The sequence below is a fragment of the Botryllus schlosseri genome, chromosome 8 (genome assembly GCF_051294905.1).
Source record: "Botryllus schlosseri isolate E-star chromosome 8, Bs_hap1, whole genome shotgun sequence".
Classification (NCBI taxonomy): domain Eukaryota; kingdom Metazoa; phylum Chordata; class Ascidiacea; order Stolidobranchia; family Styelidae; genus Botryllus; species Botryllus schlosseri.
The window spans coordinates 19,429,884-19,457,605 of NC_137243.1; the positions used below are offsets into that span (position 1 = coordinate 19,429,884).

Sequence of the window (27,722 nt, forward strand, 5' to 3'; positions counted from 1 at the left end):
GAAAATGAGTTATTTTGAAGAAAGTGAGCTTTTAACTAATATGTACTCTCAAAGTTGTGAAATCAATGTATATTTCAGGTCATTGACATTCACTGATTTTGTCAAAATTGACGTTTGAGATTTTTGTTGCCGAGTACCCTAAAACACATTCCAGTCATTGGAATTGGTTTAGATAGATTGGTGAAGATGATTGAGTTCCAGAATTGCAGTATTGCCCATAGAAGCGGAGTTATTTGTGTTTTTCATTGATAATTCTGTGATTATCCTTGATCGGTGGTTAATCCAAGAATTGTCACCGAAAAACGAAAATAACTCCGCTTCTACGGATTGGAATTGAGTCAAATTTGTTTTACATCGTTTTTGAAGACAGCGCAACAATTTCATGAGGTTGAAAGAAAAATTAAGAAAAAATATTTTGGCATTTTTGAGTAAATTCAAAATTTTCAAACTGTACGATATCCCCGATTACCGGTTGGAATGAATTCAAATTTGGTGTGTTTAACGCAGAGCGAACGTTTGTAGTTGTATAATTGTATATCTGACTCCAAGAAGGTTGCGTTTACAATTCGCTGCGTGTTTCTTCTTTCGTTCGACGGACCGGCTAACCACGCCGTACGGCCTTGTTGGCTGACGTACCCCGAAGCCTGTCTATTGCACGTCAGGGTCACGTCGGGGTCACCACTTTAACGCAGAGCGAACGTTTGTAGTTGTTATAATTGTATATCTGACTCCAAGAAGGTTGCGTTTACAATTCGCTGCGTGTTTCTTCTTTCGTTCGACGGACCGGCTAACCACGCCGTACGGCCTTGTTGGCTGACGTACCCCGAAGCCTGTCTATTGCACACGTATTCGATGGATCACACTGACGAATATATTTTGTTTCCGTCTCCCCGACTTGTAACTTTTTTGAATATCAAGTACGGTTCAAAATGCAGTATATCTTTCTCGCAATTGGCGAAGTACTTATGAATGTCTATCGACTTCCGAACCAGCTAATAATCATGAATGTATATCAACTTCCGAACCAGCTAATAATCATGAATGTATACATACACACGTATATCTCGAAATGAACCCAACGTCGTACGATTTCATATTTCGTTATCTACGTTCACACTCACAAAGGTCTTATCAAGCCTCAATTCAGGGAATTGCGTACGGTTTACCAACTCCTTATTAACCATTATTCAAATGGCGTTATACCAATATATTTCGTTAAAGTGTGCGCCGTCTTTAAAGGCAACCTAACAATTCAATCACATAGCCAGCAAGATTCAGGAAAAAAGTTTTTTCAACAGCATTACTGTGCAAACATGAAGATGATTTTGATGAAAATGGTCACCACGAGTCATGGCAAGTCAGCTTGTGATGAAATAGGAGGCACTGTTAAGAGATCTGCTGCCCATGAAAGCTTACGAAGACCTTCAGAACCTCAGATTTTGAAATTTGGGGATATGTTGCAATATTGCAAGTCAGCAATCCCAAGCATTCATTTTGAGGAGATTGAAGCTGCAGCGCTGGAAAGGTCACGTTCCAATTCACCAACAAGATTTGCAAGCGGATCAACTATTAACGGAACCAGAAGTTATCACAATTTCAAACCTTTGTTGCGCAGTAATGAGACGAATCAACTATGATGAAAGCGCTTGTTATAGAATAGACTTTGTTCACAACAATCTATAGGATATTCATCCTGTTGAGGTAAAGCTTGGTAGCTGCTGTGTATGATCAGTGCTGGTACCTCGGTGGTGTTTTGGAGACGGACGTTGAAAATGAGGACGCAAAAATAACGTTTTTGGATCCTAAATAAAGGTCCAAGTGTATCTTTCCGATTTCGAAGAAGTGTGGTCGAGTGCTGGGTCCCATATAAGCACATTGTGTGCAATATTGAAGCTCCGACACTATCATCATCAAGAGGCCAGTACCAATTGACCAAAGAGTCAGAAAATAAAATTTCATCATCCAGGGAGATATTCACTTCATCCCTTGAATGAGATTTATTACTGAATTGAGTGGTTAGTAGACTCCAGAAGATTAATATTTTTTATTCTCTTTTGTGTGTTTCTAGTGTTTAAGACTATGTCTTTGTTATTCTTTACGTAAAAATCTGAAAGTAGCAAAACTTCACCGTTGGGTGACCACAAAATCTCCAATTTTCAAAGTGCGATAACTCTGCGAAAAGTAGACCGATTTTGATAAAATTAAGTTTGCTGCACTCAGGGCTGACACCCAATTTACTCCTCGATCTTCATTGCAATCTGAGACCTAGTAGTGACGCCTCAGGTTGATTTGACATGGACTTACCCTTACTTTTGGAGTGAAGCAAGGTAAAATGGTCACCTTGGTATCTGCAAGAAAAATAATGAAATGCGCAAAAAACTTCCTATCGAGTGTTGGAAACACAATGCGAACTTCTATTTCAAAGCAATTAATGAGTGGATCAAAGGAGCTCTGCAATGAAAGAATACGTAAAAGTACAGGATTGTGTCCCACAATGATGCTGAATGGTCATTGGTCACTCTGTGCAATATGCAATTACCAGAAACAACCGCTCGTACAAGGTTGGTATGACGAAAAACTTCGCATTGACAGGGAAGATGCCAAGAGAAAACAGATATCTGATAAATATTAAAACCAGAGAGTAAAGTATTTACCGAGAACGCATGTTGGTGATGTTGCTGTTCAGAACGAAATAGATCTTGGATCTTGCAATGTTACTACGATGAACTAAGATGTATCATTGGATTTGAATCTGGCGTGGGGAATAAAAGAAACAGGAGACATCTGCAAAACCTCATAAACAAGGTGAGACTGATGGTGATGGAAAGTTTTGAAGAACAAGTAATACCAATTCTAGTTTCGAATTTGGTAAAGTGAGTAGTTTTACTTCAAGTTTTTACAGGTGAGGTTAGGCCATATCTCCATCTGCTTGAAGTGACTAGGCTGCAATTACAATCAGTGGATGTCACCGTGAAGAACTCTAATCACACGCTTTGGGATAATTATGCTGTCACTTTACGCAAACCGAACGCAATTGTCACAAATCACCTTATGTGTCTTGTATTGACGCAGCGGAGATTTTGATGAAAATGGCTTTAGAAAGGTTGCCGGAATCCGCCAAGTCAAAGATAAAGGTATGAAAATGCGGAACTGGTAAGTCATGGTGTTTCTTCACTGCTGTGCTTCCTGAGCTGAAAGATGAACAACAAGCAAAAAAGCCATAAAATGAACCCTGCTTCATCTGAAGGTACATTGTTCTTGTACATTTTCGCCCTGAAATATTGTTTTCATACCTGCTTATTTGCAATTCATATTATTGCTTCCTTATTGAATTAGCTAGTTGTGTTTGAGTTTCAAAGGTAGTTAGTTCCAGTTCTGAGGTAGCTTGAAAAATTGAGCAACTACAATTCTGATTTTCACAGGTGTGGTTAGGCCATATCATAATAGGCTCACAATTCTGATACATCTCTGGCTCTAACATCAATCAATCAATGCCACCCGGAAAAAAAACTTGAATCACACACTTTTGGACAATTATCCTCCCACTTTATGCACTTTGGAAATACCCATGAACCTCTAAACAGGTGCAGAGGAATCTACACATGAATGCATATGCGAATCCAAGGAAATGGAGAACGGTTGCACTGTTGTACAATGCTCCAAACAATGGCATGTCTGCTGTCAGTGCGTATCCTTTGATATTTTCATCGTAACATAACTAGAGCTGAGCGCAATGATTCGAGTGCTCGGTGCTGGTTAAGATCAAAACATGAATACGACCACCCGAATAGGGGAGAGGAGGCCAAGATGAGACATGGATTTTTTCAGAGAACAATTTGTTGATTTCCAGAATCATTTAACCATGTAGCTCTCATAATGCCATTCTATAGCTCCACCATGTAACTGAGAGAGATAGGTTTGAGGTGTAACAGAAATATGCCAAAATATGTATTTTTTAGTTTCAGTAATATATTCTAGGTAACTTCTTTCAGAAAGACAGTCAGTGGAAGCAACCATCCACGAAAGCAAACAAAGTTATTGAAGGTATCAGAAGCCTCCGACTTGGCAGGAATGTAAAAAATACCGTCATTTTCCATGTATAATCCGCAAATTTTGCGTGTTATACATGGGAACAGCACGCTTGAATAAAATTTCCCTCGAAATAAAACTATAAATGGATGAGATGTGCATTTTATTTCATGATATCACTAATTTCTTTCGTTTCATTTTGATCCCTGCAATCGCCACGCCCGCGCACTGATCAACCAGCCGTGACACATGATGAGAAAGATCGACTAAGCATGCTCGGCGGCGTTCGTTATGTTAGATTCTTTATCTCTTTAAATCGAAGTTGCCGTTGGGGTTATTAGTTTTATCTTGATAAAATATTGAACTGCTGTGACGAGCATTATTTATTATTACCAGTAGCTTCCATTCACAGTTTTATAATTGCCCTAGTGGTTTCATGAAGATAGGTAAGAGAGCAAGTTATAGTATGGAGTTTCAAAACAATGTCATTGAAGTGGCAGAAAAATTGGGCAATAGGGCAGCTGTTCGCAAATTTGAAGTTGATGAATCAAACATAGACTCTGGAAGAAAAAATATCAAATTAATACAGCAAAAGCTTCAGCAAGAGCACCTGGAAGAGGAAAGAAAGCACAGTATCCAGATGCCGAGGAAAAATTAGTGGAGTTAATTATTGAGAGAAGAGCTGGTGGAATAGCAGTCAGCACTATTGAAATTAGAACATTGGCTATGAAATGGATAAAGAGAGACTACCTGTATTCAAACTTCAGAGCCTCCATAAAGTGGTGGTACTTATTTATGGGACGCAATGACATTTCAATTAGGAGGAGGATTTCAGTGGCACAAAAGTTACCACAAGACTATAAAGATAAGCTGTTAAAGTTTCAGAAATACATGATTGGCCTAAGAAAGGTTTATGGCTACGAGGTAAAGGATATTGCTAATGCTGATCAGACTCCAATCACGTTTGATTTACTGGCAAATCAGACCATGGCCTTGAAAGGAACAGATACTGTAACAATCAAATCGACTGGGAACAAAAATAACAGGTTCACGGTTATGCTGGGGGCATATGGGGATGGTATGAAAATGTGGCCATACATAATATTCAAGAGGAAAACCCTCCCCAGGAACATAGTGTGGCCTTCTGGTGTGATTGTCAGGTGCCAGAGCAAAGGATGGATGGACGAGGCACTGACAAAAGACTGGCTGAAGACTGTCTGGTGCGCAAATCCATCCATCAAAAGAAGAATGCTTGTGCTGGATGCCTTCCGTTGCCACAGGATGCCATCCACCAAGGACATCTTGAAAGAGAACAGAACGGATCTCGTGATAATTCCCAGTGGTATGACATCGCAGTGTCAAGTGATGGACATCCCTGCAACAAACCTTTCAAAACATCCATGCGTCGGCGATGGAATGAGTGGATGGCGTGTGGGAAACACCAGTTCACAGCTCGAGGTAATTTAAAAAGGGTGGACCTCCTGACTCACAGCTGGAGGTAATTTAAAAAGGGTGGACCTCCTGACCATAGTCACTTGGATTAAGGAAGCATGTGAAGAGCATGATCCCAACATCATCATCAAGGGATGGCACCGAAGATGACATTCTGTGGGAGGATCAGGTTGCACCGCGGGCTATGGAAGTAGAGATGGAAGATGATGATTGCGTACTAGATGAGGAGATGTACACTGATGATCAGAATCAGCTGCAAGCTTTGCAAAACCTCTTCAACGAGCCAAATTCAGACTCTGATAATTCCCTCAATGGATTTTAGAGTACCGTATTGATTGATGTATTGTCATGTTATGAAAGTACCGGTATGTGCTAAGTAGTACAACAAAATCAGCAAATAAAATATCGCGTAGTGCAGGCTGTCTTTTATTTCATAACACTTTGCCTTGTTTGGTTCTTTTCTGCTGTTCATTTCAAACACAATGCTCTCTTGGCAGACGCTTGCTCGGTCACCTGCTAATTCAGGGCGTGTACTATACACGGGTACTGGCTTTTTCACAGAAATTACATGCTATTTCAAGGGTGCGTATTATACATGGGGGCGTACTATACTTGGAAAATTACGGTAGTCCTAATGAGGACTAATGTACTCCCTTCATTTACATATCCAGCCATCATGGTCAGAATGCCGTGCAATATCAGAAGCAAGATAAAAGAAACAACCACCAAGTTACTATTCGGAAATGACAACAGAGCAGAATAAGGGAAACTAATCCAGAAAGAAGCTCATGGAGGTATCAACCTAATTGACATTCCCACAATAATGGAGATGCTTTTTCTTGAGCCGGCGAATCAGGGAAAATGGCGAGAAGGGCTCGACCACCAGCTGGAGCTCAGATTGAACAGGCACCACGAAAAAAAAACATTCCTAATGACAGACCACACTCTTTGTAGCTGCTACCCCATTAGGAAGAGATGAACAAAGCAATGAGAGATATGAAGATAACGAAAGAGGACATAAAACTCCAGAAGAAAAGAGACCTTTATGAAGACATAAAACTGGCCCGAAAAAAACAAAATTCACGGAGCCCTGACCTCTAAACAGCGAAAAATGAACATGCTAATAGCAAACCATATGCTATAAACAAATGAGAGACTTCCACCGAGAGGAGTCGCGAGAACAAGTGACTGTGATCTGCGAGGAAATCTTAGTGAAACACATGTACACGTTTTCTTAGACTGCAGAGAAACCAAAGAAGTCGTAACTACCATCCTAGAGGCTTGTAGAAAGTCACCAACGAAGCTGCACTAAAACCCGGGATGCAGACTATAATCCAATTGACTCCCAGAGAACCTGCCCGAGGTCCATAAAACAGTCCCAACGATACCAACATCTATCATCAAACAGGCAGTATGGAAGGAAAGGGAGTATAAGATGGTGGGAGCAAAACAGTACAGAGAACAACGGATCTTGCAATCTACAATAACCCGACTCAACAGGAGAACGTGACGTAAGGAGGAAAAAAAAGAGAAAACATGCTAGGTGATATCCTTCACGAACTTACTGGGGTGATGAGACTTGAAGGAAAGGAAATTTGACTTTTGATATAATAACTAGGGCTCCAGAGCGAGAAGCGTACATCCACTATTTTATGTCCAGTCTGGACTTTTTCTTCGACGGAGTGTACGCAACAAAAAAGATAGTTTTAGTAATATTATGAAATGGCATTAATGGAGCAAGTAGATTACAATATTAGAAGTGTAGTCATGCACTTACTTTTGAACAGCCATAGACAGGAAAGTTTTCATTGAAGGTTATTCAATAATGGTAGTGTAGGAGTAAGATGAGACAAAATCTTGGGGGCAAGTTGAGACATGGGTATAAGAAGACTTATACATTGAATGCCTTGATATGCTTGTAATTCAAACTGTTTAGAGCAAAAATAATAGCTGTACAATAGTTATCTTAGTTGACCAGATGCCACGGTAGCAGCAAAAACAACACAGAAAGGATCGGTCTTCCCTTTTGGCGGCAGATAAGATCGGCAGTGCAAAACATGGAGTTGATAAATAGACATTGAGTCGGTATTTACATTCCGGATCACAAGCTTCTGGCTATGAAAATCTCCGCCAAAAGAGGCAAATATTCTCTGACAATATGCATAAGAAACTGGCCGACCACATTGTCAATCAATGCAAAATGTTTCATGGTGTTACGAAAACGAAATGTCAAGAAATTGCGTATTGTTACGCAGTAAGCAATCATGTTGATATTCCTGTAAATTGGAGCAGAGATCAGAAAGATGAATGCACTCAAGTACAAAACTGAGGTATGGAAGTACTTTGAAGAGGATGGAGTGGCAGGTAAAGCAGTCTGTACAGCTTGCCAAGACAGTGTTAGCATGGGAGCGACAAAGGGGAAGCACAGGAACACTTCCAACTTGTGGGCCCATCCTCGAATTCATCACCATGAATTGCACAATATGGCACTCAATGAAACGATATCCAGGCACGGTGAGACCGCCTCCAGTTTACAGAGAACACTAGAAGATATGCTATAAAATAAGAGAACAGTTTGGTAAGCTACAGATTTTAGGCCCAGGCGCGTAGCCAGCCGTGAAAAGAGGGGGGGTTTCATTTTTTTAAATGAGCCAACATAGCTTTAATAAGGGTTACGTTTTTACGTACATGCTAGATTTCCGGTATTAGATACATCAGAAAAGCTTACCCGCATCGAGGAACCTACGCGTATTATATATTTATATGCTTTTATAAGCTCTATTTACGCTCGCTACATAAAATTGCCAACGATTCATGCCAATCATTGGAGACCAACTGATATTTCAATTTTCCCACTCAAGAGCGTCGTATAAAAAAGGAAGTCGTCAGGCTTAAATTTCAACGAAGTTGGCTCGAGGCATTTAAATGGTTAGCCTATAGCCCGTCCCAGGACGGAGGGTACTGTGTACCCTGTCGCCTATTTTCCATTGAGGAAGCTGGCTGCCAGATATTGAAAGGGTTTGTAACTCAGCCCATGCAAACTTGGAAAAAGGCTAGGGAACACTGCATAGAGCATGATGCAAGACTACAATGTTACGGCTGTAGTTTGAGCGGAAGGCTTCGAAAGTGCTCACAGAACTGGAAACGTAGTGAAAGAATGAATCCGAACATGGAGCAAGACGTGATTGCCAATCGCGAAGCCATAAAATCGATTATCCAAGCAATAAAATTATGCGGCCGCCAAAACATCACCCTTCGCGGTCACCGAGATTCTAGCGCTCTGGAAGACAACTTCGACCAGTCGCGCAATGAAGGAAACTTTCGATCTCTTTTGCGATTTAGTATGTCTTCTGGAAACAAATTCCTATCATATCATTTTGACAACGGATCTGCCACACACACACTAGTGCAACAACTCAAAATGAAATTGTTGAACTCTTTGCCAATCTCATTAGAACAAAGATTGTTGAAAGAGTAACTGCCGCGAAATACTTTTATCTTCTTGCTGACTAAACAAGCGACGTCGCTCAGCTTGAACAATTTTCTCTGTGTATACGTTACGTTCACGTCGATCAAGATATGAATGGATGTATTCGCGAGAACTTCCTCGGCTTCGTCGAAGCCAAGGATCTAACTGGAAGAGCACACGCAGAGCTTCTAATACAAGCTTTAACATCGTGGAGCATCGACCCAGGCAACATGCGAGGTCAGGGATACGACGGCGTTGATAACATGTCTGGTTGTATTAATGGCGTGCAGGCTCATGTGCCTGAGAACTTTCCAGCTGCTACTTACGCACATTGCAGTTCGCATCGACTCAACCTAGTCCTCTCACACGCATGTGGCAACGCTTCGATGCAAAAAACTGTTAGGGACATCCAAGAAGTCATCATATTTTTCTCGAATAGTCATAAGAGGAGGAAAGGGATATCAACGAAGGCTATAAAAAAGACTTTTACTCTGCCACTCGTAAAAAGAGACTCGAGGATGGAGGAGGCCAAGATGAGACACAGGGTAAGATGAGACATGGATTTTTTCAGGGAACAATATGTTGATTTACAGAATCATTTAACCATGTAGCTCTCATAATGCCATTCTATAGCTCTACCATGTAGCTAAGAGAGACAGGTTTGAGGTGTATCAGAAATATACCAATACAGGTAAACAGGTATATTTTAATTTGAGTAATACATCCTAGGTAACTTCTTTCAGAAAGACAAGGGAGGACCCAAAATTCAGTGGAAACAACCATTCAAGAAAGCAACCACGTTTATTGAGGATATTAAAAGCCTCACACTTGGCAGAAATGAAAAAAATAGTCCTGCTATTTACATATCCTGCCACCATGGTCAGGGAATGCCATACGAAATCAGAAGCAAGATAAAAGAAGAAACCACCAGGTTACTATTCGGAAATGACAACATAGCAGAATATGGGAAACTAATCCAGAAAGAAGCTCATGGAGGTATCAACCTTATCGACATTCCCACAATATTGGACATGCTTTTTTTTAAGCCGGCGTTTAAGAGGAAGCGACGAACCGAGGGAAATGTTGAGAAAAGCTCGAGCACCAGCTGGCGATCAGATTGAACAGGTACCACGAAATTACCATTCCTAATGACAGACCGCAATCTACAATAACCCGACTAACCAGGAGAACGAGACGAGGAAACAGAAAGTGAAAAAAAAGCTCGATGATATCGTTCACGAACTTACTGCGGTGATGAGACAAAAAAGGAAATTAACTTCGAATTTTGATATAATAAGGAGGGCTCCAGAGCCAGAACCGTACATCGGCTAGTTCATGTCCAGTGTGGACTTTTTTAATGCAGTGTACGCAATAAAAAAGATAGTTTGAGTAATACTAAATATTATAAAATGACATTAATGGAGCAAGTAGATTACAATATTAGCAGTGTAGCCATGCACTTACTTTTGAAAAGCCATAGACAGAGAAGTTTTCATTGAAGGTTACTCAATAATGGTAGTGTAGGAGTAAGATGAGACAAAATCTTGGGGGTAAGTTGAGACATGAGTATAAGAATACTTTTACATTGAATGCCTTGATATGCCTGTAATTTAAACTGTTTACAGCAGAAATAATAGGTGTACAATAGTTATCTTCATTGACCAGATGCCACAATACAAGCAAAAACAACACAGGAAGGATCAGTCTTCCCTTTTGGCGGTAGCTCTGAGGATGTATGTGTCATATCCTGACTAAGATGAAGGCACTCAAGCACAAAAGTGAGGTATGGAAGTATTTTGAAGAGGATGGAGTGGCAGGTAAAGCAGTTTGTACAGCTTGCAAAGACAGTATTAGCATGGGAGAGACATAGGGGAAGCACGAAAACCCTTCCAGCTTGTGGGCCCATCTTCCGATTCATCACCACGAATTGCACAATATGGCACTCAATGAAACAATATCCAGGCACGGTGAGACCGCCTCCAGTTAACAGAGAACATCAGAAGATATGCTTCACAGAGAACATCAGAAGATATGCTAAAATAAGAAAACAGTTTGGAAAGCTACGGATGGCAGGTCCATGAAAATTGATGACCTAAGAATTGGGATGCTCGTAACTGACAATCAGGCATTTACTATGGTGTCTGAGGGTTGTAAAAAGCTTTTGGCAGTCTTAGAACCAAGATATGCTTTGAAAAGTGAAAATATAACCGGACAGAAAAGCTGTAGAAAGTTTATGATGACAAGGTTGTTAAAAAAGTCCAATTCTTAATTGAGCCAGTTAAAGCGGGCAGATATCTGTCGTTTACCACAGACTGCTGGTCAGGTGCCACCAAGTCTCTTATGAGTTTACCATGCCATTTCATTGACACCATGTGGTCAAGAAAACAAGTAATCTTGAATACGAGAGTGATGCAGGGGTCTCACTCCGGAGAATATCTCAGAGAGTCTTTTTCAAGGATGCTCGAAGAATGGAACAATAGCAAAGAACGGGTAACACTAGTGCTTCTAGACAATGGGTCAAATATTGTGGAAGGAATGAGACTCGCAGAACTTCCAGACCTTAGCTGCACGGCGCATAGTTTGCAACTGGTGGTTGGTGATGTGCTTTAATCATAAAAAGCTGTAACTGAAGGTATCTCAATTCTTCAAGAAGTGCGCCACTCACTTCAATCATTCAATCTTGGCTAAACAATGTCTGAGAACAATTTAAAAAGAACACGGTCTGCCTGAGCATGGTATTTTGCAATCGGTACCTACAAGATCGAATTCAACTCTGCATATGCTTCAAAGGATGATAGCGCAGAAGCGTGCCTTGAATAAGTACTGTGGCGAACATGGTGGATTCACACGCCCCACTATTCTTCATTGATACCTTGTAGCACAATTTATTGAAATTCTTCTTCCAATAGAAGAGGTCACTCCTCAAGTAAGCCAAAGTGACTTATCTATTTCATGTATAATTCCATGAATCTCAGTACTGAAGATGATACTTCATGATGACAATGCTACTAGACCACAAACGGAAGAGATTAGGAAGCTCAGGAATGGTATAATGACAATCATGGGTAAACGTTTTGATAAATTGAAGAGCAATAAGGCTGGCAAGCAGCGAATATGTAGCTTCAGCAACACCTGAGGATTCCAAGAGACCACAGTTAGACTCACCGACGACGACAGCTGCAAGTGGCTGTCTTGATGCACTGTTTAACACACAGTGACAGCACCCAGGAAAGTAGTTGTATTGATGACGAACTAAACCTACACCTCAAAGAAAAGATGACGGAAGTCACAAGCTACTAGCCCAAGCTACCAGCTAGAAAGTATCTGTTCCCAGTGAACGTGATTTCATCGAAATCGTTCAGATGTACACTTTGCAGGGTGGACAGGTTCACTGGTGAGCATGCAGAGAAACTGTGCTTCCTGCATTACAACATACGTCTACTGGACTGATCACGTTTTGCTTTTTGGGCTAGCCTAAATTTCAATAATTGTGCACAATTCTTTCTGATTTCAGTTTGCTTGTTTGGTTTTCAGCCTTCTTTGGCATGCACATCTGTGCAAGTGCCAACTTGCCTAATACATGAGATATTTGGAGGGAAATGGTTCCCTACTCCTGCCATATTATTATCGGCCTATGTTATTGATTACCGGCCGTGTGAGTGTGTCAGTATCGGCCTGCTAAAATTGATACCTGACCTATCGCTAAGAGCACCGGAAGCGACATCATTGGCTCGGTCCACCATATTCGACAGACATTCTGTTGGTGAGAATTTTTCAAAAACCGAGCTTAAGTTCTCGAAAGTACAGATATTTTGAATGTTGATGAGACTGGTTTCCATACAGTGCGGAAACCCGATTATATTTTGGCGCGTTATATGGAGTGAGATCACCAGAGATGCAAAGCAAGAAGCCGATATACAAATCGTAATAAACATGACGCCAACAACACCGATAACGGAATGTAATGAAAAATCACTAATCTCAGTCAAATCCATTTTCAAACAGGCAGCATGGAATGCAAGGAATTGGAAAATACAAGGAGACCTGCTCATGAGTACGAAATGGATTTGGCACTCCTTCTAGCGCAGACTCGGAAGACGAACTCCGCGACCGCAAGAGCAAGAAACAGAAGAAACCCTTCATAAGATGATTGAGGAATCAATAACAATAAAGAACGCGGCGCTCGCTAGTTATATTATAAACTAAAAGCGCAGATATTCCGGCCAATGGATATTTTTCACTCGATATAATGGTGTAAATGCAGAATATGCTATATTTTTTCAAGGCTTGAGGACCCTGCCTATTTTTGATGCATTCCTTTGCCATTTCCTTTCCCATCGTGGGAATGTCTCGTGAAGTAACTGCAATAAACTCAATGCAAGTAGGTGCCGTTACCTCAGCTGAAAGAGAGTTAGTGACTGCAATCTGTACCATTTCCACTATAGGGAATGCAATTCCGCCAGTTTATGCATGTTTTTCGTCATGTAATGTATCACAATCATTTCATTAACAGAGCACCAGCTGGGTCTATTGGATGCTGCTCAGGGAATGGATGGGTTGATGAGAAAATTTTTCATTGAAACATATCTGCCACATCTCGTCAAGAATACCAGATGCTCTCCTGACCGTTAAATACTCCATGTCAGCATTACATTAAGCGACATGGCCAAAGAGAATGGTATTGTCCTGCTAACAATAACTCCCCATACCTCTCATAAATTGCAGCCCCTTGATGTAAGCGTGGTTGGGCCATTAAAAAGCCTATATAATTCTGCGATGGATGGATGTGTGCTCATCCTGGTCCAACTGTGAAGACATATGATATTCCAAATATATCTGCAACAGCTTTTCAAAGAGCAGTGTCCCTATCAAACATCACAGATGGCTTTCTGGAGAGGAATTTATCCCTATAATGAAATTATTTTCCAAGATCATGACTTGGAAGTGTCTCATCTTGGCTTCTTTTCCCTTATTTGAAGTTAACGGACACGATGCAGTCACAATAACTGATACAAGAGGCATCCAACAAGAATGTCTGCTAAGCATGACAATATATGCAATTTGCACTGACCTCTTGGCATACAAAGTATGCGTTACTGAAGGTATTCCAATTGATGCATAGACCTAGATCAGCTTGCAGACGACGTCACAATATATCTTAGCAGAGCTGACTTTATCTACAGGCAACTGTTCTTAAGGAATGGGAAAGTACAGAGTGACAGGCCAAGACATCAACATGATAATACTCGCACTAATCTTGCAAACATGATTAAGGAAACCTTGCACTCTAGCTTCAAGTGAATGTACAACATGCGATTAATTTTTCTCACAAAAGACCTGGAAAATTACTCGCAGACCATCATTGGTAGTGCACAGCCGAAGAAATCATGTGATAAGTATATGAGAGAACGCACACAGGAACCAAAATAAGAGCATTTATGAATAGGAACACCCAACCTCAGGAATGGAAAACAAACTTGGACTTCAAAAATGATTACGCTCACGACACCAATCAAAATAAAGACCCAAAGGTGCCAATGAAGCGACTCTTTGATTGCACTCAAGATGCCAAACTACGAGAAAAATCCCTACCCTTCATTATTCACTGGATTACTGTGCATATAATTATTGAATATGCTACCGCAAATGCTAGAAACGATCAATACGTAGCTTACATATGGTCAATGGTCATGGTCACTCTCTAATAATAAGACCATCTGATCATCCACAGAACCGCAAGATTTTCATACACGGTGTAAATATTGTATTTATAGTATGTGTGTATGTTTGCTGAGTGCTATTTATGTTCAGAGAAAGGATACGGTGTTGTATCAAGTGGCGAGGTTGACTAAAACCACGCCCCCTATCTAAATGTTTCATTGTTTTGATATCCGGCAAACCATAGAAGGTAGGACATCTCTCAACGGATTGACCGAAACCCGTGCCAGCGGCCTACTAAGTTATATATCAATTTTGACGCATTCCCACAATCTTATGGGTCAGCAGTCAGTACTAGGGAAATCCTAGAGAAACTGTCACACTGATCCATTTTAGTGGGGCCATGAAAAAATTATCATTCCCTAGTATACTCCGCCATAACAAGAGATGTAAATTAAAACATAATAAAATTACTAGTACAGGAATAAGCTACTTGATCTTGAGTTCACTTCCCTAGTTTAGTGACTTGAAACAATTTAGTACCCACTTGCGAGATTTAATGCAGGAATTCAACAATTATGCAATGCAGTCACTAAATAATACATTGTCAGATGGTAAATAGTCAATCTAGTATTAAGTTTATTGTGTGTTTTATTTCGACAAGTTGAAAAAGTAGGGGGCTTTTTGATTTTTTGAAACTTCCAAAGGGGGCCAACAGTGAAAACTAATTTAGGAGCCCCTTTCCTAGAATATTGAGTCTCTGGGTGCATGATTTCATCACAACAAATTTTGGGGTTCATCGAATCAAAAAGGTTGACGAGCGCTAGAGAGCTGAAATTAACATGATAAATGTGCAAGTGTACGCCCCATTAGTTAGGTGGACAACAACCCTAGGACGACTTCAGAAATCAGTGGCCATTGTGGGTGCAGCAAAAAGTTATCGCGCCGTACCTCAGCATGATATCGAAATTTCGCTGAGTCGATCATTTTCTTGCTGCATCAAGCGTACCATAATCTTTCTTGTACAGCTGGTCATGAATGTCATTGGGTATTTACGGCACACAGTTCCAAACGCATAGCCACTACCGGCCCGAGGAAATATTCAAATCGCCACTGACTACTATTAAATGAAGCACACACAATTATTCAGGAGGGGATGTGGAGTCATTTACGATTGACAAGGAGTAATAAATTACCGCGTTCTCATCAGTGGTGTTGCGCAGTCCGTAGTTGTTGTAGAATGGCACTTGGAAATGGGAACGCGGAGGCAGAATAACTTTTTCTCCCATCAGATTTAGCTCCACATCACCCTTCAAGATAAGGCAGCTCTGTAAAAAAAAATGTTACGGTCACATTTATTCGGATCATATTAACCTGTTCCGGCACTGCCGGTTGCGGAAACAAATTAAAAGAATTAAGAAATGTTTCCGTCGTTTCAAGCCAGCCTGAGCGGCTCTGCAGTTCAGAAACATGTTGCAGCGCGGCATACTAAGTTGGAACTTTTTATCAACCACTTACAATCAATGAAACACACAACCTTCACACCTGTTGTACAATTTGTACTGACACCTTCTTTCCCCCCCCCCATTAAATCAACAGATATTACCGTTTCATTTGAAAAAAACAACTTCCGCTTTGCAAAACACAAAACACAATAAAAAATGATAAGTATGATTGCAGGTTCAGTGTTGCATTGTCAAAAACACGTGGAAGATGACAGGTCTTGAATAAGTGTAGACTCATTCTGTCTAAAGAGATCTTCCTATGCAGCTTGATGCAAACTGTCTCCTGTCTGGTCTTTGTCAATCAAGATTGAGTTGGAGCCTTAGCTTAGCTTTACATCTCCTACTGCATCATTAGTGATACAAGAATTTATTCAACAACTTCAACCAGGGTTGTAACCAAGTCACAAAGCTCCGAGTCACAAGTCATTCTCACTTCAACGGTTTTGACTCGAGTCAAGTCGAGTCATTTTCAATTCACCACCAAGTCAAGTCCGAGTCCAAGTCATCGAGCAGAAGTTCGAGTCCGAGTCATAGTATTATGACTCGAGTCTAAGTCCAAGTCATTGTGTTGACTGCTCAGTTACCAGTTAAAGTCTTGTTAAAGCCACTCTTATAACTCTGTTTGTTGATATCGAATGGTTCGCATTTATAATATACTAATTTTCCTCACTTGTATCAGTTTCTGGTCGCATTTTCAAGTACCAGTACCAATAGACGTAATCCCAATAGAGTGGTTACTTTACTGTTCTTCGAAATTACAATGAAATGTCGGTCTTGGCCGGCTGAATCTCGAGTCATGCGCAATGACTCGAGTCCAAGTCGAGTCAATACGAGTCGAGTCATCAAAAAATCGTGACTCGAGTCATTACAACCCTGACTTCAAGTATATCCCACAGCTGGGTGCTAATCCTTATATTTGTATTCACTTCGATAAATTCGTTTGTTTCAAAGAGTGAAACAAACACAGCATGCTACACATATGCAATCCATTTATATAAAACAGTCATTCATTCGGCCATGTAGTCAATCGGGATTCATGGTTCGTGAATGCCTGCCCCCTGTATCCATTCCCGGCCCAATCTCCGATCGCTAGTTTAGAACGCATTGAGCGAAAGCTAAACGAATTTTCAATGAGCTTCCTGCAAGCTCATTGATGTTCTTTTATCAAGAACCTACTGCATGAGCTCTGACACCGTAGTTTATTCTAATTTCTTACATTTTGGACAACCTTAGTGTACGAAGACCAAATTTTCCAATAAATAAAACAACACACAACACAGAGTGTTGAGACTTCAATCGAGCCAGACTAGTGCGAACTACTGGATTTTTAAAATACTGAACTAGAACTGGAACTACTCACTTTTCAAAACTCACAACTGAAATTAAAACTAGAACTACTTGAAAACTTCGCAACTATCTAATAACGGATATTACGAATTAGTGAATTGCAAATGAAAGGAGATATATCGAACAAGGTTTCGACCCCAAAACACGGCCATTGGATACCCCGCTGTTAGCAGTGATGACTCCGAGTTAGCCAAGGCTACAGGAACATCAAACACAACAGAACATCGGATTCACGATTCACCACAAATTATGGTGGTTGTCCGATTGATTTCTTTCCTAAATGCGCTGCTAGAACTACTCACATTAAAAATCCACAAATAATAGAACTGTTTTCTTATAAAAAATTTTGTTGTTCCAGTTTGGTAGTTTCTACAAATCCGACTGTAATGGGCATGCTGCCGTTAGCAGGTATGTGTTTGAGCTTTACAAGTAAAATGCGCTGCCACCTCATAATCAGTTGTACTCGGACTGGCCCAGCCCTAGTGGGCAACTATGACATGAACATGACGAGTGAGAGATATTAGTCTAGGGCAAGTTTTAGCAACTTTTTTTTACAGCTTCCGACAGCTTTCTAGATACTCAGAATCTATGTCTTATGATGTTTTAAGGTGTTTGGAGGGATTTTATAGCGCAACTTTTCTCTATTTTTCAAGCCAATTATTACTGCGACTTTTATCAAATATTGCTTAAAAATGTAAAGGAGTGATTTTGAAAACATGCTATAAACTATTTCTAGTATGGTTCTATTCTCTTTGATTTGCATAACAAAGAGCTATATGATGGGTTACGACCTTGCCCGAACAATATGTAAATATATCGCTTTATTGATTCTGTTGTTTAAATTTCAAATAATTTCCAATTTCACGAACGCCCACTCGAGACCGCCTAAAATTAAATTTTCGCTGGGGCACCCTTTTCGGGCTATTGATTTTGTTAAAGTCGCCAAGGGTGAGTTTTTCTGTAATGTCTTGGGTAAAGTTTGCAGACCTAGGGGGTTGGGACGTGTCTGATATTCGACTTGTTTTAGGGGGAGGAGATTATCGCTATGCTGTTTGGCTTTTGGGGTAAAATTATTCCTGCATTACGTAATTTTCTTGACGCATGCCGGGAAAAATGTAATTTTTGGCGGTTTCGTCTGACCGTTATAACTGGCGTAGTAACGAATTTGACAGCTCTGCAGGAGCTATGTTCTACAACGTCACCTTTCGAGTATCTCACACCCTGATAATTCAACAACAATTACGAATGCAACTTTTGTTGAAATTAAATGCAGCTTTCTCGCGATTATACTGCAACAAAAACTTGCCCTAGATAATCACTAAAACACTTACCAGAGTGCCGTTACCGCATGTGCGTACCGGCTTTGTCGCATGGGGCTCCAGGGTGAAGAGACCCTGAACGGCTTTCGTCACCCCAGCTACGCATTCCGACCTGGTCATGAAAACACCTGGCACGATCTCGTAACCCTCCGGTTTACTGGGCGAGCGTCCACAGTGACGATTATCTTGCGATACATCTGGAATTGCAGAGTAATACAGTTCAGAGGAGAGAGCCGATGCAGACTCGGCAAGAAAGAGCTTTCTCTAGTGAAGCTATTCATCTCTCAATGGCTGTCGCGACACAAAAATACGAGAGAATCGCACCAGTCCGTGACAATATGATGTACATCACGTCAATGGAGTTGAAAATTCTCCACTTTTATGTTTTGACGGCGCTATCGCAATATTTGCTAATCGTTCGACTTCCGAACGAAACATTATCGCGGATGAGACGTGTAATATATCTTGCGATAGAGTGAAGGCCGTTCGGGATTGCGGCAGTGCACTATATAGTATTTTATCGAGCCGGGTGGCTCGGCTCTGAAGACCATGTCATATCGAGCCTCCCGTCTACCTTGCATGTCGCATTTCACTGTTACATTTTTGTAGTGTTATGTTGATATGTAATGTATACGAATAAAGATTCTCTCTCTCTCTCTCAGAAAAAGAATGTGTCAAGCTAAGTTGACAACTCAAAATTGGAATCGCGGAAGGAAGAAATACTTGATAATGAGATGACAAGATGACACATGTTCATGTCCACATTACAAGATGAATAACAGAGACCATGGCCGCTAGCCCGCCAATGTCAGTCACTAGTATGCTCGACATCACGAAAGTACCGATGGGCCAGTATCTGTATTCTGTAGTCCTAGATATTATACATGTGATTGATGAACTTTGTCAAGTCGTTTCAACTATTCGACACCTTCTCGTTCATATTATTTGTATTGTGTATTAGTATTGTGCATCTGAGTCTTGACTTCAAATAAGATACGGTACTTCGAATTTGAAAATATCTTAATGGCGGTATGGTATTCCCAAACTGACCCAAATTTGGAGCATCAAGAAAATACTGTCAGTAAACATATAATTCGGCCTATGTAGTATCTACCTGTGTTTTTCAATGGTAATAATTAACATGAACTTATACTGCATTATCACGTAGGTACAAAACAGATGCTGTAGGGATCTGCGTCCCAATGTACACCAGCCCAGAACTACCATGATCGAGAGCGTCACATGATGGGGGAATTACCTGTTGTGGTTGTCTTGCAAAGCCAGTGTGCATAATGCTATATACTCTCAATCAAGATTCAGCGGTAGATAAAGTTAAGCTGTTGCTCACTTTAGATTTTGTGGAAATACTCAAGTAGGCATTTATAAGTACAGAACATCAATATCGCAACGGACAAAACATCGATATTCCCGAATTCCCGGCATGACGGTCAGCATCGCAGTTCAGAAACAACGACATTCTGGGGCAAAAAAATACGCAAACAATGGTACCTTCGGATGCAGTGGGCTTTGCGGCCTTGCGGGCCTTCTTTTTTTCCACGGTTGCCGCATGGAGGGCTGGGAAAATAAACGGGTAAACGCGACGACTTCAACAGGCACCGCACAGGCATACCTTTATCTCTCACTTCCCGGATTCCGACAACTTGTTGAAAACGGTTTTCATCAAACTCTCCGCTGCAACAACACAGGACACATAAGGAGGGCACGATCTGTGACGGTTGCACTGGGTTTGTTTAAAAATAACATATTTCCAAATTTTATATTAAATAAGTTTTTTTTCAAACTTTACTCCATGAAATTGTTTAGTTGTCAAAGCGAGTGATTCATAAAAAATTGGCTCAACTCCAACCCGAAAAGTGAAGTTATTGGGAGTACAAAATTTTGGATATAAAAAAAAATAGTATTCACGGTGGTATATCATTTCATATATAATTATTGAACCAACCACCTTAAATATTTTTATTTAAAATTCTAATATAATTCGCTTCTACCAGTTGAAATTGAGCCAAATTGGGTGTGAAGAGTTATTAGTAGAGATGGGGTGAACGCGAGGTTCTTGTTTGGTCAACATTGCGTAAGAAGAAGGGATGGTGTGAGGTTCACGTTTGCGTTCTGTGTGTGAACCTCAGAAATTTAGAGGTTCACGTTCACAAACGAACCTTGGTAGGTTCTGCACTGTAAAACGTTTTTTTATATTACAATTTTCACATCAATACAACACCTTTGGTTGAAATTTATTATATTTCGACTGCGGGCCATTCTATGCATGGCGATGGCAGCATTAAAAAATCAACACCAAACAAGCATGCACCTTGACAATCTCAGAAATTTTACTCGCTTTGTTACAAAAGTTTGCTCGAAATATCCGTCTCTCCGTTTATGAATATTTAGTGACTCTCTGGTGTGAGCTTGACCCGCGATCACACAACATCAACACAAAATACGCTACATGTGGGTCAGGGGCGTATCCAGAGCGCGAAAAAAAGGGGGGGTTTTGCGTTACGAATTTGGCTATTATGACGTCATCAATGCGATCACTCGTCTTCACGCCATGGCGAATATCAACGATATACGATAATGTATAGTTTGATAATAAAAAGAGATTTGCGGTGAGTGGGAGATGCACGAACACGATGCAGACATTGCCTGAAAATCGCGTTTTTTTATGGTATGATTAAAAGAAATTCGTAAATGCTCACATTTAGTCATGAGCCGGCAAACGCCGCCCGTCTCCAAGCGCCTACTTCCGGCCAGAGATATGCGACTTTGTTAGGTTTTGACGACATTATGCGCACGCCTGGTAGTATCGCAGCGGACGAACAAGCGCGGAATAGGGCGGTAGCATAAACGAGGGCGATCGCCAGAGGTGTGGTGTGAACAGTGTACGTCGTACACGAATGTGTGCTTTTCGATGGCTTTACCAGCCGTACGGCTGAGCGTGTAGTACGCGCGAAGATAATTAGGCCTTAATTGCAAGCACGCAAGTCAGTCAATTATTACAGAGTACACACTGGGATAATGACTTGATCTACAGAGAAATTTGTCAGCCGATATAATTAGGTTAACTTTACTACTAGGCCTACTCAATTCTCCCGTTCAGCGGCAACATAGGCCTGTATTTCAACTACAGCAAGCCACCTAACAATCGGGAACGTGGATTGCTAGGCTTGTATTTTGAATGTGACTGTCAATCGTAGGCCATTTCTCGCCGATAATTGCGAAGACAATGTGGATTTGAGAACAGCATTGTCGTACTGGTGCCGCCGTGTCTGCGTCTCGCTGATCAATCAACACACCGTGCAATTCTTGATTAGGATTTCAAGGCGAGCAGGTGCAGCGAATTCGCAGGCGCTGTTGATTGCCGACAACTTCGTCTTGGCAATTACGTATCGCGTCGACCAATTAGATTAGATTTTCCAATAATGCGTCTCTCATTTTAGCAAGGCGAGAGAGAAATCGAGGGAAGAAAGTTGAGAACGTCTGCAACTGCCACAGCTGAAATGTAGCTGAACAAGGGCAGAATTCGTACGGAATTTGCGAGATATGATGACTTATTTTAACCTTTCGACTAATTCGGCGCATAATTCCAATATTTTGTAGGGGTTATAGACCCCCTAAATAACATTAGGACACCATATTCGCCTTCTCATATGAAAAAACGGATATGTTAAACTAATAAATTAGCAAATATTAGTGGCTATATTTGACATCAATTTTTTGAATTTTGAAAAGGGGGGGGTTCCGACCCCCTAAAACCCCCCCTGGATACGCCACTGATGTGGGTGGTCAACGAATGATACTAATTCAACCACTCAATGAAATTGATATTGTGGTCTGATGTAAAAAGTCTACCAGGCGTACTGGATCAATCTTGATTTCATATGTTTATTGTATCATAAAGAAAATTCTGTGCGATTGGGGTGTTGGCTACTGCTGTATAATTTGTTAATGGGGCAATATCGGTAGCAAGTATGGGAACCCGTTTTACACTCTGCTCAATATCAATGTCGAAATACTCAGATGCGGAATACATTGCCAGTCTGGCGTAGTCCTCGTCAATATTGTTGGAAAAGCGACGGAAGATTGATTTTATGGGATTATCGTAAATCATTTGATTGCCCCAGTTCATACATTTAGCGACGTTTAAAACATTAGTATGTACTTCAGCATTGTGGCATTATGTGGCCCGAGTTTTCGCTCAGTATCGTTTACATAAATATAGGTTAGCACTTCACTGAAATGTAGGGTTGGAATTAGCACTATGACGTCATCGACGTCATGAGGTTCACGTTCGAGTTCACACAGAACCTTGCAAAAAGGTTCGCGTTCACACGAACCTGAACCTTTCAGAGGTGCACACCATCTTTAGTTATTAGGCCAATAAAATTCGAAGAAAAATGTATTTTCAGACAACCCTAGTGTGTACGCCCACTTACGAATAAATAAAGCTGTAACTGAAGCCAGGCTTTACTGGTAGCCGTATCCGGCTGCTCCTGCGGACTCCCGCTTGTTGGGTCACTGGAGGCACTGCCAAAAAAAGGAGTTCGATTAGGAAGCGGCATCAAGTTGATCATTTCCCAACAACTCTGGTTTTTCAAGTTCTAATATCGATATGGTATCGACGATTTATAGCAGGGGCGTCCCACACTTATGTTACGGGGAATTTTTTGAAATGCCTTATTTCATCAACTCAATTCCACATTCCCAGAAAATTATTGCTTGTCTTGTCTCTCCGTTTCTCTACAGCAGTGGTATTGTATTTTGCATTTCAGGTGAATATCACCATATCACCATATCAAGAAGTACTGGTTAAAAACTACTGATCCAAATCAAACACATTATACATTTTGCATTGAAAATAGTGATAGAAATGCACTGTCCAATCTACATAATACTGCAAATCCTTGCTAATGTCATATTGTGCATAATTCAACATTATTTGTCTGGGAGTATGAATTTGCTATGACGATGATGATTTGTTCAGAGATGACTTTATCTACAACGTGAAACACATAGCGACTGGGTCGTATTGATTACGGCGTAGACGCAAAACATGAATATTCACGGATAACGTCAATCTTACACACCCACAATTGCACTCAAGACATGAATACTTACCGGGAAATTCTTTAACCTCCAATTGAGGTTTCGGCGGATTCCTAGAAAAAAATGCCGTCTTTGAACTTCCCATCACGTGAGATGAATATTAAAGGAACAAGTCGGATCATATTACCGAGTGACTGAGTCTGACATAACAATGTGCAAATGTGACGCGTGCAATGCAATGAAATTGACTACAACAGCTGGGCCAATTGTTTGGGACATAAGCTCGCCATTAAGTATGTAGGTAATTATGATGACAAACCTCATCACGATATGGGGAAGAAAATATTAGTCACAACAACAAGAACATAGGCGCCGAACCTGGGCATGCAAGGCATGCCAGGCATGCCTAGACATTTTTTTAGGCATGCGGCATGCCTAGAATTCGGTTTGGCATGAATCGGCATAATCCCCGATTGTGTTATTTAGAACGAATCGCAATGTATTTCCGTTTACGACATTACCTGCTACCGCTTATGTGAGCGAGGTAACCCGTTGCGCGCGGCCAATTAGCTACAAGCGCGTTGCCAATTAACAAGATTTGTCTGTGCACAATGTAACGCGACGCGATCTCCCGCTGAGATGATCGCGAAATTGTGTCATTGATTGCCGTGCGTTCGGCAATCATCGCTTGGGACGCTTGCCTGCTTTATCGCGTCTCCTACAAGCCTAGTTTCACTCGCTTGAGCATGATGAACAATCACATCAGCAGTAGGCCCGGTGCCATCGCTTCCTGCACATTCGCATCTGCATTGGCGCACACGATATTATCGCTTGCCTACACAATCGCATCTGCAACAGGCCTGGTACGAAGGATATCATCGCTGGCCAACTATCGCGTCTAGAGGTGAGCAATGAGCATGCGTTGGCTCCCATCTCTCGAGCCTAGCATGCGTTAGCTCCAATCTTTCGATGGCTTGGTGACAATGCCGTTAGGTGTTTGTTGGTTAGCGATTGTAATTAAAGAGCGACATCGCTGACCTGAATGGCATCGAATGTCCGCAGACATGTGCGATTGTGAGTGCGCCGTGCATGCGTAAGTGAATCCTGCTAATACCTAAACATTACTATCGGAAGATGTGTGTCAACTGTCAAGGCTTGAGTTGTAAAAGACGGGAAAGGTTTGAACAACCTGAAATTGGTGCCATTATAAAACAGATTCCATAACAACTCTGACATTTTGCCTTGCGCAAATCGTCGCTGAGGTTACATAATACGCGTTGATAAGCGGCGTATTTAATTGTTCGCTAGCGATCGGGACTCGCTAATTGACAGCACTTCCGGACTCGTCGACAAGCTTATCATACGCGCAAGTTTGTTAACACGCAGATATTGCATAATCGGCATTTATGCAGGCACTTAACCCTCATGAATTGATGCTATATTATCCCTAATTATCAATTCCGTCGGATCATGACGTCTTCCTTTGTGACGTCATCGAACTCGCATGCCTAAGCAAAATTAGCGTTCGGCGCCTATGAACAAGAAGGTGCACAAACCCAAAGATTATGATACGAGTACTTTATTTGATATTTCGCACGATATGTCAAAGCCACTTTTGGAAATTATTTTCCTCCTATCTTCCAGTCTAGCCTAATTTCGACAAAGAATATCACCGTTACGGCTACTCGAGGACAACACCGTCACCTGTTTGCCAATTTCTTCTTTTTCATTGACTTTTCCTGGCCTTTGCTAGCCGATCTTTTGCGGCTGGAATTGTTGACCCTGAAATGTCGAACAGTCTGTCTTTCATTCGAAACCCATAGACTCAATAAAGGCGAACATGGACACAAGTAGTAAATTAATGGACAGGTCGAGAATAAAAAGGTGTTGCGAATTTTACAAATTCAAAAAGTCGGTTTAGTAGGACAAAGATGGGCAAACTATGGCCCGCACGACGCTAACTACTCCAGCTCTTTGAAAAAAAGTTCTCATGTCAATAAAAAGATTTCAATTTTCCGTCAAAAGTATACATTTTTTATGTCAAAAACCGATTGTCCCAATCATAACCTAACGGTAAGAATTGTGTTTGAATAGAGCAGAGAATTATCCGAAATAACATCAGCTTTTTATATACAATTTTTACTTTTATACGATAAACACGATTCTCTTTTCTAAAAATCAAGAACAGTCACACTCAGTTCTATAACAACATCACCTCTCTCGTCTGATCTGTCGAAGAAGTTCAGCGAGATGGCCACGATTTTTTGACGAACACATTGGAATTTTGGGCAGACGGTGCACGCTTTCATGGGGCCAGACCAGGGTTGGACAAACTTTTGAGCTCGCGGGTCGCATTCAAGAATTAAATCCATTCGCGAGCCGCACTCCATAAAATTGGGATACCGAGCCAAAATTCAAAATCGTTACTTGATCATATAGTGACAGACAACATGGAAATAATTTGAATGCATTGCTAGATTTAAAACAAACCAATCGTTGATATGATGATAACTTATACGCGTCAGAAACATTGACGAAAATTTATAAGCTGATCGTCCTCATTGTCAAAATTAGGAATGGAAGTAAAGGTTGTCCGAATTCTTAGAACTGGATGTAAATTTGAGTCTGCGAGCAGCGATATGTTTATGGATTTGCTGATTGTACTTATGGTTTACCTCCAAGACACGCAATGCCGACAGCATCATAACCATGTTACCTTCAGATACAAATAACGAATCTTTCCAACACACCAGCGAATCGTTTTTCCAAGTACAGCACTATAAGTAATCAACTTGTTCATGTTGCCGATCAGGGGCGTAGCCAGTCGAAAAAAAATGGGGGATATTTATTAAAACGGGGAATATTTTTTGAAAAGATGATATTCGTTATGCTAACCACTTTATTGCGGTTTAATACACACAAATGCCGATACAACAAGGGTAAGATAATCTCGTTTGTGCTTACGTCTTTATACACATGAACATTTGCCAGTTATCTTAAAATATAGCTCTATTATGCGCAGTCGCATGCTACAGTAACAAACGGAAGGCGCTTTTGCCTTGCACGCCACTATTTGCCACAGCGAGTTTCATGCGCGCCGCGGATCATGACTCAACGCAGCAGGTGATCGATGATCACCTCGCAAATCACAATGTATCAGATCAGATGGAAGTAGCAAACAAATTTCGATGACAGCGAGGTATCTTGACCTTAATTACCAAAGCGAGGATGTAATCACGAAAGTACGCGCAGATCATATTACAGCACAGTGGAAGATCTCTCGATTTTGTGGTCAAAGACGAACACTCGAACAGTGAAGACACGCAAATGAATTTTAGTCTGTTGCCGTTTGATACAAACAATCTGGATTAATTTTGTTTGAAATCAATATGATTTTTACTGTCTGCCAAGATGGTGTAGTATTTTTGGTGTGTGGAGATGGTAAAGACTAATTACCACTCGAGCTTGTGCGATTGCATCACGTGAATAACAGTGGCCTGGCGCAGGCTTAGGCTCGCGATCAAAATGCATTCCTAAACGCGTTTGCGGTGTAGAAGTGACAATTGCGAATTGTCGAGGCCAAGACTATAACTTCTGGTCAATACAATAGCACATCGAGTAGCACTATCACGCGCCGCGAGTCAGGGAGCGGCCTAATTTTCCTAGCCTCCAATGTTTTACTACTGGCCAAGCGCGTTATAACAGGACAGTCAGCAGATGCGCCAGAGGCCTGAGACACGAAACGGCCGGAGACCTGGAAACCCACACATAACAACCGAACTAAATGATCGCGAATTGGATCAATACATAATAGATTCCATACAGAACATTTGATTAGTACGATCTGTTTAGGTACTGTAGGGATCTGCTATCTCTAAT

At 41.0% G+C, this 27,722-nt stretch overlaps 1 protein-coding gene and 1 pseudogene across 1 annotated transcript in view; one reads left to right on the top strand and one right to left on the bottom strand.

Annotated features, from left to right (window-relative positions):
- Positions 1 to 27,722, bottom strand: part of LOC145445287 (uncharacterized) — a 45,735-nt gene that overhangs the window by 17,225 nt on the left and 788 nt on the right. The window contains exons 2-8 of the mRNA XM_080323466.1: positions 25,548 to 25,625; positions 23,916 to 23,956; positions 23,234 to 23,324; positions 20,410 to 20,471; positions 20,289 to 20,354; positions 18,792 to 18,976; positions 1 to 15,936 (exon numbers count right to left, since the gene is read on the bottom strand). The exon at positions 1 to 15,936 is cut by the window's left edge and continues 17,225 nt beyond it. Coding sequence (XP_080179592.1) covers positions 15,751 to 15,936; positions 18,792 to 18,976; positions 20,289 to 20,354; positions 20,410 to 20,471; positions 23,234 to 23,324; positions 23,916 to 23,956; positions 25,548 to 25,573 — 657 coding nt within the window. The 5' untranslated portion in view covers positions 25,574 to 25,625 and the 3' untranslated portion in view covers positions 1 to 15,750. The remainder of the gene's footprint in view (positions 15,937 to 18,791; positions 18,977 to 20,288; positions 20,355 to 20,409; positions 20,472 to 23,233; positions 23,325 to 23,915; positions 23,957 to 25,547; positions 25,626 to 27,722) is intronic.
- Positions 11,291 to 12,086, top strand: LOC145444311 (zinc finger BED domain-containing protein 4-like; annotated as a pseudogene).